Below are 17,378 nucleotides of genomic sequence, written 5' to 3'. Positions count from 1 at the left end.
GGAAATACCTCTTTATGCAAAGACTGATTAATATGGAATGGTCTTCCTGGCAGTAGAGGCAAAAACCTTAGATTCATTCAAGAGTTAATTAAATCAGTTTTTAACTGCCTTTTTAAATTTTGGATGAGTTGATCAAATTGCGTTCCTTCAATATATCTATGTTGTGGTCATCAGGTGAATGCTGCTGCATGATTATCAATCAGTAAAACAATCCATCTTTCATTTCTTAAGACTCTGATTAGTTGCTGACAGGACAATTAGGAGATTAGCTTTCAAATTACTACAGTGAAATGGTAGAAAAATATCGTAGAACTATTATTTTCTACCTACTAGTTTCAAAATTCAATTGAGTGCTTGATGAACTTATATTGCTTAATTAATTAACAGAATATATCAAGAAGTGTTTAAAGGAAATGGACTCATCATCGAAAACCTTAATGTATATACTGCACACAACATATTTATACTAAAGCATCAGACTCGAGGAATTCTGTTTCCGATAAAGATTTTTCATGGGGAAACAATACGAGACATTGAAATCGCACAACTTTTAATGCGATAATGGGGTCACAAAAAAATACAGCCTAGCACAAATGCAGGGGACTGGGTTCCATTGTTTCATTGGATGAAAATGGAAATCTTAACTCAACACCCATTCATAGACATATATATTCATGGGCCTTAGGCTGCTGTCAGTTTCCTACAGGCTCAGCTGTTTAGACTGAAATACTGCCAAAGCCAGGAGAAGGGTGTAGTCTGACAGTTTCATGGTCACTTGTACTGATACTAGCCTTTTATTTCCAGGTTTAAAAAAAAACTGAATTCAAAATCTCAAACTGCCGTGGTGGGATTTGAACTCTCATTCTTGAGATTATTAGTCCAGACCTCTGGATTTCTCTTCCCTTTTTCTTTGCCCTTCTTCATTCTCCTCCCTGACTTCTGTGACCTGTCTTGTTGAACCTGGACTCACCAGTGAATTTGTTACCTTTGCTTATTAGTCCTCCTTCTGCAGACTTCCTTGCTTTGCTGAATTTCCTGTCTCTTGTATATGTAGTCTAAGATTTTCCCCTACGTCCACACACATGGATACATCGGCTGCCATAAAGACCTGAGTTACCTCTGTCAGGCGGTGGTCTCCTGAGAAGTGAAGTCAGCATGAGAAATTTGTCCCCTAAGAGCACATTTTTTTTCTGTATTAGTAAGACTGTTCTAGTTGTTTGCAATTTGGGACAACCTACCATGATAATGTGTTCAAGTCCACTGAAGTATTATGATTTTGCACACCTCGAGGGGCCTTGAAAATATTTATTGGAAAATGCAGGGGCCATCTGTTACTATTGTTGATTCATATCCATATCTGGAGTGCAGGTGGAAGCAACCTTTACTCTCAACACACTGCACGGAGAAGGGATGAAATGCCCTTCGTTTTTGTTCTGGTATAGGTTCAGCTTATATGACATGTCCAAACAGTTCTTCCTCATGTTTCAGAACTCCCAGGCATGCAACAGAAGGACTTTTCCAGCCCACATGAAAGATTCAAGATTAATGTATGAAGCAGATTAGTGGCAAAAGGGGAAACAGTTACAGGGAGGATGGGCTGTGGCTTATACTAACCTGGTATGGGTGTTAGCCTTAACCGTATGTGTTTTTGCCGAATCCCTTTGTTACAGATTTCAGGTATTGCCTTTGTGTTGGTCATTCCAATAAAGGGGCCTGATATCTTAAATTCAGGGGTGTGCCTGTATTACTGAATATCTAATGATACGATAGTATAACTTACTTGAACTTCGAGCACACTACTTAAAAGGTAACTCATTTCCAAATCTATTCTGTGGTAAAATGGTCAAAAAATCCCAATAATGGGATGCATCTATGTGGGTAACTGGATTAAGAGTTGATGATGAGTAAATCTGGTTAGCAGCACTGGAATTGAATATTTGAATTATGAAGATGGTTGATAGGACACAAGTTGACCTGTGCAAGTCTTGTACTGCAGATGTACATTGTGTAGCTGATGTGGAATCTCTGAAGGTGTTAACTGGAAGATTAGTACTTTCCATGCTTCAGTTGCAAAGAGAATAAGCAGTTGTCACTGAAGCTCTGCATCTCCAACTCTCAGTCAAAAGGTTGTATTTTCAAGGCTTACTGTAGTACTTGATCACATATTGTAGGCTGACACTTCAATGCAGCGCTAAGGAAATTGTCGACTGAGACCTCATCTGCCTGTTCAGATGGATGTAAAAGATCTCAAGATACTAGTTAAAGAATATCAAGAGTGTTGTTCTGGCTAAAATTTGTACATCTGGCAAAGTGAAATGGCCCTAATGGTCACTTTCTGTGTTCATAGAATCATAGAATGATAAAGCTCAGCAGGAGACCATTTGGCCCATTGTACCTTTGCCGGCTCCTTGCTAGAGCTATCCAATAGTACCACTGCTCCACTCTTCCTCATCGTCCTGCAGTTTTTTCCCCTTCAAGTATTTATCCAATTCCCTTTTGAAAGGTACTATTGAATCTACTTCCACCACCCTTTCAGGCTGTGCATTCCAGATCATCATAACTCGCTGTGCAAAAAGGAAAAAATGTTTCCCCATGTCGTCTCTGGTTCTCGATCCTTCTGCCACTGGAAACACTTTCTCCTTATGTATTCTATCAAAGCCTTCATGATTTTGAATACCTCAATCAAATCTCTTAACCTTCTGTGCTCCAAGGAGAACAACTCAGCTTCTCCACACTTTCCACATATCCAAAGTTCTTCATCATTGAACTATAGAAAAGTTATGGCACAGAAGGAGGCCATTCAGCCCCTCGTGTCTGCACCAGCTAAAAGAAAAAACTAGCCGCCCAATCTAATCCCACCTTCCAGCACCTGGTCCATAGCCTTGCTGGTTACAGCACTTCAGGTGCATGTCCAGGTACACTTTAAATGAGTTGAGGGTTTCTGCCTCCATCAACAATCCGGGAACCGAATTCCAGACACCCACCACCCTCTGGGTGAAAACGTTTTGCCTCAAGCCACCTCTAATCCTTCTACCAATCACCTTAAATCTGTGTACCCTGGTAATTGACCTCTCCGTTAGGGGAAATAGGCCCTTCTTGTCTACTCTATCTAGGTCCCTTAAAATTTTGTAGAACTCAATTAAGTCACCCATCAGCCTCCACTGTTATAAGGAAAACAACCCCAGATGATCCAATCTTTCCTCATTGCTTCCTTTCAAGCCCTGGCAACATTCTCGTAAACCTCGTCTGTACTCTCTCCAGATTATGTCTGTCCTGTAATGTGGTGACCAAAACTGTACGCAGTACTCCAGCTGTGGCCTAACCAGCGTTTTATACTTTTCCAGCATTACATCCCTGCTTTTGTACTCTATACCTCGGTCAATTAAGGAAAGCATTCCATTTGCCGCCTTCACCACTTCATCTATCTGTCCAGGCACCTGTGGACATGCACTCCAAGGTCTCTCACTTCTTCTACCCCTCTCAATATCCTCCCGTTTATTGTGTATTCCCTTGCTTTGTTTGTCCTCCCCAAGTGCTTTACCTCACACTTCTCTGGATTGAATTCCATTTGCCGCTTTTCCGCTCACTCAAGGAAACCATTGATATCATTCTGGAGTCTACAGCTATCCTTTACTACCAAGCTAATTTTTGTGTCATCTGCAAATTTCCCAATCATGCCTCCCACCTTTAAGTTCAAATCATTAATATATATCACAAACAGCAAGGGACCCAACACAGAGCCCCGTGGAACGCCACTGGAAACCGCTTTCCATTTGCAAAAACATCCGTCGACCACTATCCTTTGTTACCTGTTACTGAGCCAATTTTGGATCCAACTCGCCACGTTTCCCTTTATCCCATGGGCTTTTATTTTTGTTGGTACTATTCTAGTAAATCTCTTCTCCACACGCTCAAAGGTCTTGACATCCTTCCAAAAGTGTGGTGCCCAGAATTGAACTCAATATTTTAGCTGAGGCGTAACCAGTGTTTTGTAAAGGTTTAGCATAATTTCCTTACTTTTGTACTTTATTCCTCTATTAATAAAGTGAAAGATCCCTTATGCATTTCTGACAGCATTCTCAACCTTTTCTGCTGCCTTCAAAGTTTTGTGTACATACAGCTCTAGCCTCTGTTACTGCTCCCCCTTTAAAATTGTACCATTCAGTTTATTCTGCCTCTCCATTCTGCCTACCAAAATGCATCACTTCACATCTCTGCAATAAATTTTATTTGTCCATTTCACCAGTCTATGTCCTCCTGAAGTCTGTTACTGGCCTCATTGTTTACTATATTTCTGAGTTTGGTGTCAGCTGCAAACCTTGAAATTATGCCCAATATACCCAAGTCCAAGTCAATATATATCAAAAAAAGCAGTGGTCCGAATACCTGGGGAACACCTGAAAAACAACCGTTCATCACTCTCTACTTCACTTCCCTCTGCTTTTTGTTACTTAGCCAATCTGCACATTGCCACTGTCCCTTTAATGTCATGAACTTCATATTGCAAATAAGTTTATTATGTAGTACTTTGCCAAACACCTTTTGAAAGTCCATTGTTACGACCAGGTGAGAAAGAGGTCTAGGGGTTCCCTTTCAGCCTTCACCTGGTGTTACTGTAACAGGGTTTTTAAACACTGTGTTTTGAGCTCCCCTTGGTGAATCCTTGTTCACTTTCCAATTATAAGGCAAAGAAATGAGCACAAACAGGATTTCTTAGGTTTAAAGAAGAAAAGTGAAATTTATTAAAACTTAAACTCTAATTTGGTTAACGCCTACGGATACACTTCGCACCCACGCTAGCATACATATGAGATATGCACATGCAAATAGAGACAGAAAAGAGCAGAAGAAAAAATAAAGTGGAACAGTTTGTGGCAATCTCTGAGGTGGGTTTTTTTGTTACTATGCTTCGAGCGTGCTGTAGTCCTTGCTTGTAGGTAGATCTTGCTTTTTGTTGGGGCCCAGTCTTCTTCTTAAACCTTGTTCACTGTAGAAGACTTTTCTGTCTTGGGGTTCATATGTCTTCAGTGGATTCCGAACCTGGTGAGAGAGATGAGAGCAGACAGGAGAGGCTGCTGCAAGCCCGCCGTAAGAGGTCTTTTCGGTCCAGGAGCAAACAGCTTTCTGTGTTCAAATTCTCAGTGGCAAGTTTAAAAAAAAACCTCCAACAGTCAGTTAGTCATGTGACCACGTCTGTTTGTTTGTTCGCCGTTTTAGCAGTTAACCTGGAATGCGAGCTCCTCCACCCGCAACGTCTGGTAATCAAAAGTCCATTGTGGTGGATTAAATTGGAGCAGGGAGTAGCGCCTTTGTCCTTTCCAAGTACTGTTGGTTAATATGCAAAAATGTCTCTCCAACCAAGGATCCATTGTGGATTTTTTTTTTCACCAATTCCTTCACTCGAGTAACAGTTAAAAATTAATGTTCATGTGGCGAAATTAATATTCCGCATTCTTGGCAGGTGGGGCCTGCATGATACCATATACACAATATTAACTCCATTACTCTCATCAACCCTGTTACTTAATCAAAGAACTTGATTAAGTTAGTCAAACATGATTTTCCTTTAACAAATCCATACCCATACTTTTCCAAATACCAATTAATTCTTTCCCGATTATTGTCTGTAAGAGTTTCCCCACCATTGATGTTATGTTGACTGGCCTGCAGTTGCCAGGTTTATCCCTGTCCTTTTTTTTTAAGCAGAGGTGCAACATTTGCAATCCTCCAGTCCTCTGGCGCCACTCCCATATCAAAGGAGGATTGGAAGATTGTGTCTGGAGCCTCTGCAATTGCCACTCCTTCTTCCCACAGTAATGGAGGATGCATATCATCTGGACTATTGTACTTTGAGAAATGCCAACCTTTGAAGTAAACACTCTATTTTTATTGTATCCACTATTGCTTCAGTTCCTCCTTTACTGCTACATTGGTAGTGTGTCCTCCTCTGCAAATTATTTGTTTAGTACTTCAGCTATATCCTCTGCCCCCCCCCCCCCCCCCATCTCCTTTGTGGTTCTAAACTGGCCCCATTCTTCCTTCAACTACTTTTTACTATTTATATGTTTTTAAAAAACTTTTGTCTTCCCTTTTATGTTGTGCCTATTTTTTCACATGCTCTGGCCCCTCTTATCCCTTTTTGTTGGATCTCCTCTGTACTTTCTATATTTATCTTGGTTCTCTATTGTATCATGCACCTTACATATGTCAAACCTCATTTTCCTGTTTCACTTTAACTTCTATATCCAGTGAGCATTAGCTTTTGATACCCTTCCTTTCCTTCTAGTGGAGTGTGTCTATACCCAAATCATCTCCTCTATGAAGGCCTCCCATTGTTCAATTATTATTTTACTGTGCTGTAGAATTCTCTTCTTCTAAATAATGACCAAGAAGTGAATATCCTCCTTGTGGGATGGGCGAGAGAAATAAGTGATATGTCTCTGCTATTGGGAAAACATTCATTTGTTCTTTTTCAATTCAAGACACTAAATGAGTATGCTTGTGGAGAAGTAAGTAATGTTAATTGTATATCAATTGTATTTAACTATCTGCAGGTCAAGGGCATGAATTGGGATTTTACTTGTGCAAATATAAAGAGACACTAAAGCAATGTGTGGTTGAGTTAGAAGGTATATGCTTGTAATGTTTCACTCTGTGAATAAATATAAGACTGAGTAAAGATTGGCTCCAGTATCATCCTTCACCAACTGGCCTTCTAGAATAGAACATGGTAGCAGAGAATGGTTGCCGAACGGTGAAGGTTGGAAACTTAAAAAAACAAATCAGACAGAAGACTACAATCCTAGTGGCTGTTGTGAGAAATGGCAGAAAGCAAGTGTGAATTGTTGAGATATGATTACCCTCCAATAGTCTCGGAGTCTGAACCATAGGACCAGTGGAAGAATGAAGTGGATATGTGGACATGAGTTATAGGTCCTACCAAAGAGGAAACAAGGTATGACCTTGGCATTGTTGTCTCCTACCACAAGCAAAATCAGAAAAAGGTATTTTGTGCGCTGGATGCCCGTCAGTTGGGTACTGATGAAGATTTGGATATTCTATTCGAGTTCTTGGATGAAATTTACAAGAAAGTTGATTTATTAAATGCCATTAAATGGTCAGACTTTGATAGGTTTCAGAAAATAGATGGTTATTCAGTGGAGGAATGTATCATGAATGGACTTTAACAGACTGATTGAGGACATTCAGAGATTCCTGTTTCGGTGCTAGCATTTAAATTGCTGGATTGTGTAAGGTGTCGCATGTGGACAGGCTACTTGTAGCTGCGGTTCGGTTCTTGGAAAGAGACTCTTTGTTGGATCAAATGTCTGCTGCCTTGAAAAAATTTCTTGGGAAACCATCATTTGCTGCAGCCTTGATGGGACAAATGGGACATTCGCAGTGACATGAAAAATAGAGGACTCAATGATCGCCAGATTTTGAAATGGTCCAGATACTGCATGCAGGTGCCAGTGCAATTGAAGAGTTACAGACGCAAAATGAGGATGAAAGCACTTTTAGCAGATCTGGCTATTACAGCAGAACACAGAATTGGAATCCCAGGAATGCCCAAGGAACAGTTAATAGATGCTTCAGGTATGACTCAAAGTATCATTATGCGATGAACTGCCAAAGCAGAGAGGCAAGGTCCTTAAAATGATACATTGCACAGAGAATTCTGAGGTGGAAGATGAAGATAATGATGAATCTGAACAAATTGTACTGGTCACAAGGAGTTATATTCCTGTGATGAATGTGTTAGTCACAGACTTGTTCAACTGTACGATGCTAGATAGTTCTTGCACTTCTACAGTATGTGGAACAGATTGGTTAAAATGTTCTCTAGATTCACTCAGTTGTGAGGATCGATGCAAGGTTAATGAGTCTAAAGTATGAGTTGCTTTAGGTTTGCTGATGATAACACATTGAGGCCACTAAAGAGAATTGTAATTCCATGTGAAATAGCTGAAGTAAGCCACCTTATCAGTAATTATGAATTCTCTAGTGAGATACCTTTGCTGTTGAGTACATCTTCTATGAAAAAGGCACAAATGAAACTTGAAATGAAACATGATAAGGCATTTCTTTTTGGAAAGTCAGTGGATCTGCAGTTTACCCAATTAGGACAGCATTGTATCCCCTTAACAACATCTGATGCTTCTCTTCAGAGTGTTAGACAAGTATTAATGGCATCAGTTGAGAAGTATCAGAGAGGAAAAAAAGCAAATTGTCTTAAAGTTACACAGACAATTTGCTCACCCTTCTTGTCAAAGATTAAAAACCCTGCTATAGGATGCAGGTGTTTGATGAAGAGTACACGATGCTAATAGAAGAGATTAGTGAGAAGTTTGAAATCTGCAACAAGTATTGGAGGACACCGTCTCATCCTATTGTAAGCTTTCCATTGGCACATGACTTTAACAAGGTAGTTGCCATGGATCTAAAGGTATGGGCCAAAAACAGAAATATTTTCATTCTACATTTTGTAGACTTGGCAACCAGATTTAGTGTTTCTGCAATAATGCATAGCAAGGACAAAAGGGTGAATATAGAGCAAGCCATGGAGAAATGCCTAGGAACTGGACTTGGGGAACCAGCTAAGTTTCTGACTGATAATGGAGGGGAATTTGCCAATGATGAGTTTAGAGACATGTGTGAAAACATGAACATTATGGTCATGAATGCTGTAGCTGAAAATTTAAGCATTGAGACAACTAAACTTCCTCTTCCCACAAGCTGTGCAGCTGAAATTGATGACATGGATGATTGAAAGCCACGCACATATGGTCATTTTAACACTATTTAGTTTCCAGTTGATGTCCAAAAACTACGTTCTTCTCCTTTCCCATGTGTGTTTAACCTTCAGTCCTAATAAGAGTGTGCAATCCATATAGGGCAAATGGAAATTCTGCAACTGTAGATTTCTTAGCAGCTTTGTTTGGAGACTTTGAAACCTGCTGATTTGCTTTTCACGCATGACAGTCACCGGAGAAACCTTTCTTTAAAAAAAAAAGATTTTTTTTAAATATTGAGTTTTAGGAACTGTTTTGGAAAATATTTTACTTGTTTCCTTAGACATAATAGCCTCAAAAACCTGCCAGGCTTTGATTCTGCATACGTGCTGGGATTGGCTGACTGGTGACCTCCAGCACCGATTGATGGGATTAAGCAGGGACAGGGGGATGTCACATTATTGTGATAGCACTCGCGGCATCCATTACGAGGTACAATTTGGGCACCTGCCAGAAAGGGGAGGCCAGGAATCCTGCCATGGATGTTAGTTCTGGGGTGAGGGGAAGAGGGAACCGAGCACCCTTCTCCCAAATCCTGGAAAGATGCTATCAATCATTTATATAGGCCCGAAAAAATTACTAAATTTTTAATATCTTTAGGGATCTGGATTGTCATCCTGGTCTGGTCATCAAATGGTCTTCACTTGTGTTATTAAGTGGGCCAATATGCCTTCTTTCATAGGTGTACTGCTCACTGATGAATTGCCAGGCCAAACTGGGCGTTTTATTCCCTAACCGCACCCCTTTTGACACGACTGATATGTTTGATTTGTGTTCTACACAACCATGCTAACTAGACCTCTCGTTGCATTTGGGGAATAATATTTGGGGAAAGAGTAAAAATATCATGCTTTTTGATACAATAATGTTAATAAAAACTTCAATTTAAAGAAATGTTAAATTTCAACATTGCCTTAAGTAATATCAAAAATATATGGATGCTTCTACTTTTTCATATTTTCGATAAAGGACTGCAGTGGAGGTTTGTAAAACTTCAGTTAAACTTTATGACTGTTGCCCTCCAGCTTTCTGCACATGGATAGGCAATGTGGTTGTTTCCAGGCTTGGCCACTTTTTTTTTAGCTGACTTTTAGGAGAACAGCTTGGATATGGTTCTGCAGGGAATGGTTCCTCCTATCTCTGGAGAAATTACTTGTCTCAGTTGGGCATCTTTTCATTACAAAGTGCTTGAAAATTAAGAACTGAACAGAAATAAAATCCCCAATATTTGTGGCAATGGGGGAAAGGAACAGGCAGCTATCAGCGGCGGGGAAGCCCAGAAATGCTAGGAAATTCTAGGTCCTGTCAGGTTTAACAGTATGAACTTGTTAAAAAATATATTTAGTCCATGTCTTGCCTGGTAGCAGTTGGGGACTGCTGGGGATCATCCCCAACAAACGAGAAGATTGGGGGTAGGTGAGGGCAGCTTAGAGAGGTCGAAGGGAGAGATTGCAGTAGGCTGGTGGTGAAGGTGAGTCGATTGCATGGAAGGGAGAGATTGTGGCAGGTTTGCTTGAACAGCTGAGGAAAGCACTCCTGCTCCTCCTGGCCCACAAGAAGTACTGGAAAAGCACACCTGCTGGAATTGGCAGGTCCCTCCTCCCTTTAGCTGCTGTGTTTCCCAAGCCCTGGGGAAGCTGGCACACAGCCATTACATTCAAATGGCTCCCAAGATCTGAGGCATGGAGCCTCATTTGAATATTGTAATTACGAACCTTGTCTCTCCAGTGCTGGTTACTCGGCTGACCTCAAACCTGCTATGGTTAAACTGGAAGTAGGGTGTGATTGTGGTGGATTATGGTCAGGTTTCACAATTTTCTTTCAAGTGTAATCCCCTCCTGGTCCCACTTTCGCCTGTCATTGGTGGGGGGTTGGGGTTTACATTACCTCTTTGCAATACAACTCACTACATTGGCTTTATGTTATCATAATAGTTTAAATAAACAATCAGTTCGTCATCTAATTATGATCCTCAAATTAATTCATGATTAATTACATAAAATTACCTCTTTTGCAAATGTCCAGTGTTTAAATTGTAAAATTAAAAGGTAATTGTACAAAACAATATAAAACCTGGTCAGGATGTCTGAAGCAGCTCTGGCTGGCCAAGCAGACATCTGCATTTTTTTTATTCGTACATGGGATGTGGGCATCGCTGGCTAGGCTAGCATTTATTGCCCATCCCTAACTGCCCTTGAGAAATTAGTGATGAGCTACTTTCTTGAACCGCTGCAGTCATTGTGATTTAGGTGCACCAACAGTGCTGTTAGAGAGTTCCCAGCTGCAGTGAAGGAACAGCGATATAGTTCCAAGTCAGGATGGTGTGTGGCTTGGAGGGGAACTTGCAGATAGTGGTGTTGCCATGCACCTGCTGCCCTTGTCCTTCTAGGTGGTGGAGGTCGTGGACTTGGAAGTTGCTATTGAAGGAGTTTTGGTGAGTTGCTGCATTGTATCCTGTAGATAGTACACATGCTGTCATTGTGTGTCAGTGGTGAAAGCATTGAATGTTGAAGGTGATGGATGGGGTGCTAATCGAGCAGATTGCTTTGACCTGGATGGTGTCAAGCTTCTTGAGTCTTGTTGGAGCCGCACCCATCCAGGTAAGTGGAGAGTATTCCATCACGCACCTGACTTGTGCCTTGTAGGTGGTGGACAGGCACTGGGCAGACAGGAGGTGAACTACTCGCTACAGAATTCCGAGTCTGTCACCTGCTCTTATAGCTACAGTATTTATGTGGCTGATCCAGTTCAGTTTCTGGTCAATGGTAACCCCCAGCATGTTGATAGTGGGGAATTCAGTGATGGTAATGCCATTGAACATCAAGGGGAGATGGTTAGAGTCCCTCTATTGTTTGAGATGGTAATTTCCTGGCACTTGTGTGGCACAAATGTTATTTGCCACTTATCAGCCCAAGCTTGGATGTGGTCCAGGTCTTGCTGCATCTGGGCACGGGCTGCTTCAGTATCTGAGGAGTCGCGACTGGTGCTGAATATTGTGCAATCATCAGCGACCATTCCCACTTCTCACCTTTTGTTGGAGGGAAGGTCATTGATGAAGCAGCTGAAGATGTTTGGGCCTAGGACACTACCCTGAGGAACTCCTGCAGTGGTGTCCTGGACTGAGATGATTGACCTCCATCAACCACAACCATCTTCCTTTGTGCTAGGTGACTCCAACCAGCAGAAACCTTCCCCCTGATTCCCACTGACTCCAATTTTGCTAGGGCTCCTTGCTGCCTACTCCGTTAAATGCTGCCTTGATGTCAAGGGCAGTCACTGTCAGCTCAACTCTGGAGTTCAGCTCTTTTGTCCAAGTTTGGACGAAGGCTGTAATGAGATCAGGAACTGAGTGACCCTGGTGGAACCCAAACTGAGTGTCACTGAGTAGCTTATCGCTGAGCAAGTGCCGCTTGATAGCACAGTTGATGACCTCTTCCATCACTTTGCTGATGATTGGTAGGACAGTAATTTTCCGGGTTTCATTTGTCCTTTTTGTGGACTGGACATACCTGGGCAGTTTTCCACATTGCTGGGTAGATGCTAGTGTTGTAGCATCATTATAGTTGCAGAGGTTTAGAGAGGAGAGAAACATCTGAAATAATGGGCTGAAATTTATGGCGCGGTGGCGGATGTAAACAATGGCAGTCCACCTGCGCAGATAGCACGTCGCAGAGCCGCCATGCTGCTCATTTGAATGGCCGGGGCAGACCGCCCACCCCGATGATGGGGGCGGGCTGTTCATCCCCGGCAATGGCATAAGCAGCCTTTGTGCAGGTACTGATGCCATTTTTAAAGGGCTTTGAGCCCTAACATTCAATTTAATTATTTAAAGATACAGTGTTTTTAAAAAATAAAATAAATTGATCCTGACCCTCTCCCCCTTCCCCCCCTCTCCGATAACTATAGAATTAATTACCTGCATTCTCCCCCCATCAAAACACTTACCTTGTCCACCAGACCTACCCTCCCCCCCCCCCCCCCAAAGTTCATAAACTTTAAACTTTACTCCTTCCCAGCATCCCCTAGACCATATCCGACGCCCCTCCCCCAACACTGAAAAACTTATTTGCTCCCCTCTCCCCACCAGTGTCCGCCTCGGATCCCCAGACGGGTTTCCGCAGGTACGGGAGTGCCGGCCACCGGCACCAGTATTGCTCCGAGACGGACGGCGTGAGTGGAAACGTAATCGATTCATTTATTTAAATAAATTAAAATATTTAAATAGGGCTCTCCACGAGGGCTCGCCGCCTCTGCCAATATCGGGCCGGGCCTTCCCTGCGTCGGGGCTCGTGGCGGACTTCTGCTGGAGGCATTTTCCGGCCCCCCCCCCCCTGCCATGACCCCCAACGTCGGGGGGGGGGGGGGGGTGGTTGTGGGGGGGGGGAGGTGGGGACTGGAAAATTCAGTCCAATATTGGAAAAGAAGCAGTTCAGGAACTCAATTTTATATTTTATTTTTAATGGTCGTATTTCTCAAAATGGTGAACTGTATACATTTGGAATTATACTCACTTGGTTTTTACTTGTTAAATGTAATATTTTGTTGTATGATCCCATGTTCAAGTTCCTTTTTTAAAAATCTAACATTATTTCTTGCAGCACTGTACCACAGACTACTGTAATATTAAATAGTGATCGTCAGAACCCAGTTGGATCCAAGGTTGCTGGACAGGAAGAACCTCTACCCAGAGGAACAGACACCCTGGACAATATTCTCAGCAAGTTAGTGAAACTTACAAATTCCACTTAATTTTCTTGTTGCAGCAAGATTAATTAGCAATAATCATTATTTACTAGTCCGCTTAGTTTCACACCAAGTATTTTAGTCTACGTATGTAGTGATTTGTAAACTTGTGTCTTCTCCCCACTTTTGGGATATTTGTCTAATTTGTGTCATATGTAGCGTGCTGGCAGGAGTTAGAATATCAGCAGCTGTTATACATCAAATCAGATCTATAATTGATGTAGTACAATTTATTTGCTTTTTTTTTTAAAGATTGACTATCAGAAAAATTGATTTGATGCAAACTAAACTGTATATTTTCCATTTTCTGCACCAGAACTGGTGGTTCTGGTTGCTTATTTTCTCAGAGAAAGGTTTCAATGGTTAAAAGTAAAAATGTTAATAAAGACATTACAATTTTTAAGTGATAGGGAGAAATTAGTAAAAAGTCCTTACATTTACCCTAATGTGGTTTTCCATTTTTCCAAAAGATGGACTGATGAAGTTATTTTACAGTCAATAAGTGAGCTTAGAGAGTAACAGTTCACCAAATGTCATTTACTTCAGTTTTACTTCATGCCCTCTTTAATAATAATTCAACATATTATCCCAGTTAGCTGTCAAAGTAACCCTTTTTTTGCCCTGCAAAGTTAGGAAGGCCAAGACATTCCAATCCCTAAAGTATGAATGTTCACAGGAACGTTTTAAAATTACATCCATTGTCTGCATTCTGGACAGACTTTTCCTCTGATTTCTGATCTGCCATCCCCAGCGTGCATCTATCCTATGAATCTAACTCCTTGAAAGCAAACCAATTTAATAGCACATTTAAATTAAATTATATGACATTCTTGACTTGCATGGTAAAATGGTTAAATTCTAAAATACAGCAGCACATACTTCGTTTCACCATTTCCACAACTGTACGGGTGACCTGACCTTTCTTGCTTTCTGGTGTATATTGAAGTATGTGGCTGTGTGTCCAGCCCTCAAAACAGTACTATCGTTCCGTGCTCATTACCGTTGCTTGTTGCCATAATAATCTTGACTTCTTGCAGGAAAAGTACTGTGGCCCCATCAGAGAAACACCCAATTTTCTGTCTTGCAGCACTCCTTATTGATAGTGTTACGACCAGGTGAGAAAGGGGTCTAGGGCTCCCGTTCTCAGCCTCTTCCTGGTTTCACTGTAACAGGGTTTAATTTTTAAAACACTATTTTTTGCTTCCCCTTAGTGAATCCTTGCACACTGCTCTCTAATTGTGATTGCAAAGAAATCAACCAGACAGGTTTTCTTAGATTTAAGCAAGAAAGGTGTAAGTTTATTAACCTTAAAACTCTAATTCAGTTAAAACTTCTAAAAATACGTGACGTGACCATGCTGGCATGCATACGCGATAAACACACACACACAAATAGAGACAAAGGAAGAGAAAGAAGGAGAAAGGTTTGAAGTAATAGCTGGAGTTCAATTACTGGCTTTGGGTTTGATGTAAAGTGTTTGAAGTTAAGTCTTGCAGTTCTTGTTGGGGCCCAGTGCACACTTACAAACTTGTTTCTCTGGTCTTCTGTCTTGAGGCTTAAGTTACTTCTGTGGGTCCCTGGAACTTTTCTTGAGAAAGGGAGAGAAAGAGACAGGGAGAGACCTTCCTTCTCTTTTGTCTTTGAATTGCAGTCTGTTCCTTTCTGTGTGGCACAATCCAAACAACTTCCAGGCTGGCCAGCAGGTTAATCATGTGACTAGCTCCTTACTTGGAACAACCTCTCCTGCGAGGTTTGTGGATTTCCCCAAGCTTACTAGACACTCAGTGCTTTGGGGGTGGGGGCTGAAATGCTGACTCTTACACATTCAATGTCTGTTGATCAAAATCCACCTGGCGAATTGAATTAGGGAGGCACTCCCATTGTCTTTTTCAGGCAACTGTCCTTTAGAATGCAAATGTACAGCCATGTTTTCAGTCACTGTTGTGGTCTTTTTAAACCAGTTATTTCAAGTCCAGTAACAGTTCAAAAATAATTTTCCATATGACAAAATAAATATGTCTCATTTTGGCAGTTGTAGTTTCCGCCACATTATTTTTGAGTAAATTACCTTCCCGTTTCTCATCGCATGGAATCACCATGTCTGCTTTCAAATCCTGCAGGAATGCTGGAATAGATGGATTTATCGCAGGTGTTTTTTACATTAGGCTATAGCTATGTCATAATGATGAGGCTGTCCCTGAAAATACACATGGGTCAGTGTGACTTTTTTTTGAGGATATGCCCATTGGTAAATCTAGGCTATTATGGTTATTGTTTGTCCACTTGAGATGCATGCAAAAGTGCAGATATCTTTAGAATTCTGCTATCTTGGTTGCAAAGTCATTAACAGTAGAATATGGCTTTATTTGATCTGAGATGATTGTTGCAACTCTGAACAAAACATTTGAACAGGAAGATTTTGCTCACCTAAATAAAAATATCAATGGTGCTTTAAATTCATAATCAGTCAAAAAAAAAACATAAATATCACACGATGGTGATATTACTCATCACTAGGAGCAGAAATTTTGTGTTTTGAGTATCAATCATGGAAAGGGATTGTGTAAGGACACAGCACAACAGGGATGTTGGCAAATAATATTATAGTTTGGCTGCTGGTGCAGCTTTGAGTGACTCGTAATTGGCTAAACACGGAATTATTAATCTTAGAGGTATGGTGGAAAATTAATCTGATTTCAGAAGGTCCCAACTTTTAAAAATTTCTCTTTGACTCCAAGTAGGTAAACCAAACATTCCATCAAAACATAGTTTGAAAGAACTGAGAAAATGTCTGTTGAAACAGACTTTCATTGATCTTTAATAAAAGCAAAATACTGCGGATGCTGGAAATCTGAAACAAAAACAAGAAATGCTGGAATCACTCAGCAGGTCTGGCAGCATCTGTGGAAAGAGAAGCAGAGTTAACGTTTCGGGTCAGTGACCCTTCTTCGGAACTGACAAATATTAGAAAAGTCACAGATTATAAACAAGTGAGGTGGGGGTTGGGCAAGAGATAACAAAGGAGAAGGTGCAGATTGGACCAGGCCACATAGTTGACCAAAAGGTCACGGAGCAAAGGCAAACAATATGTTAATGGTGTGTTGAAAGACAAAGCATTAGTACAGATTAGGTGTGAATGTACTGAATATTGAACAGCAGCAAGTGCAAACCTGAAGAAAAACAACCTGAAAAAAACAGTGGGTAAGTAAACTGAACAAACTAAGATGAAATGAAATAAATGCAAAAAAAGATTGTAAAAAATGTAAAAAGGAATGTAAAAAAAAAAGGAAGAAAAAATAACTAAAAATGACTAAAAATGAAAGTAAAGTGGGGGGCTGTCATGCTCTGAAATTATTGAACTCAATGTTCAGTCCGGCAGGCTGTAGTGTGCCTATTCGGTAGATGAGATGCTGTTCCTCGAGCTTGCGTTGATGTTCACTGGAACACTGCAGCAATCCCAGGACAGAGATGTGAGCAGGGGGGAGTGTTGAAATGGCAAGCAACCGGAAGCTCAGGGTCCTGCTTGCGGGCTGAGCGGAGATGTTCCGCAAAGCGGTCACCCAGTCTGCGCTTGGTCTCCCCAATGTAGAGGAGACCACACTGTGAGCAGCGAATACAGTATACTACATTGAAAGAAGTACAAGTAAATCGCTGCTTCACCTGAAAGGAGTGTTTGGGGCCTGGGATAGTGAGGAGAGAGGAGGTAAATGGGCAGGTATTACACCTCCTGCGATTGCAAGGGAAGGTGCCCTGGGTCGGGGACGAGGTGGTGGGGGTAATGGAGGAGTGGACCAGGGTGTCGCGGTTGAGGATTTCCCCCCACTGTGGTTGACAGGGCCCTCA

General features: G+C 41.4%; 1 protein-coding gene across 19 annotated transcripts in view; it reads left to right on the top strand.

The window, feature by feature from the left end:
• Positions 1-17,378, top strand: part of banp (BTG3 associated nuclear protein) — a 376,487-nt gene that overhangs the window by 77,684 nt on the left and 281,425 nt on the right. For all 19 annotated transcript variants that reach the window (XR_010976672.1, XR_010976674.1, XR_010976675.1 and 16 more), the window contains exon 6: positions 13,391-13,513. Coding sequence is in view for 8 of the 19 variants with exons in the window: in XM_068049289.1 (XP_067905390.1) it covers positions 13,391-13,513 (123 nt within the window). In the remaining 11 variants the exon portion in view is untranslated. The remainder of the gene's footprint in view (positions 1-13,390; positions 13,514-17,378) is intronic.

The sequence above is a fragment of the Heterodontus francisci genome, chromosome 17 (assembly GCF_036365525.1).
Source record: "Heterodontus francisci isolate sHetFra1 chromosome 17, sHetFra1.hap1, whole genome shotgun sequence".
In the NCBI taxonomy this organism is placed as follows: Eukaryota; Metazoa; Chordata; class Chondrichthyes; order Heterodontiformes; family Heterodontidae; genus Heterodontus; species Heterodontus francisci.
Note: the sequence above shows the minus strand (reverse complement) of the source record. Positions and strands in the feature narration are given on the sequence as shown.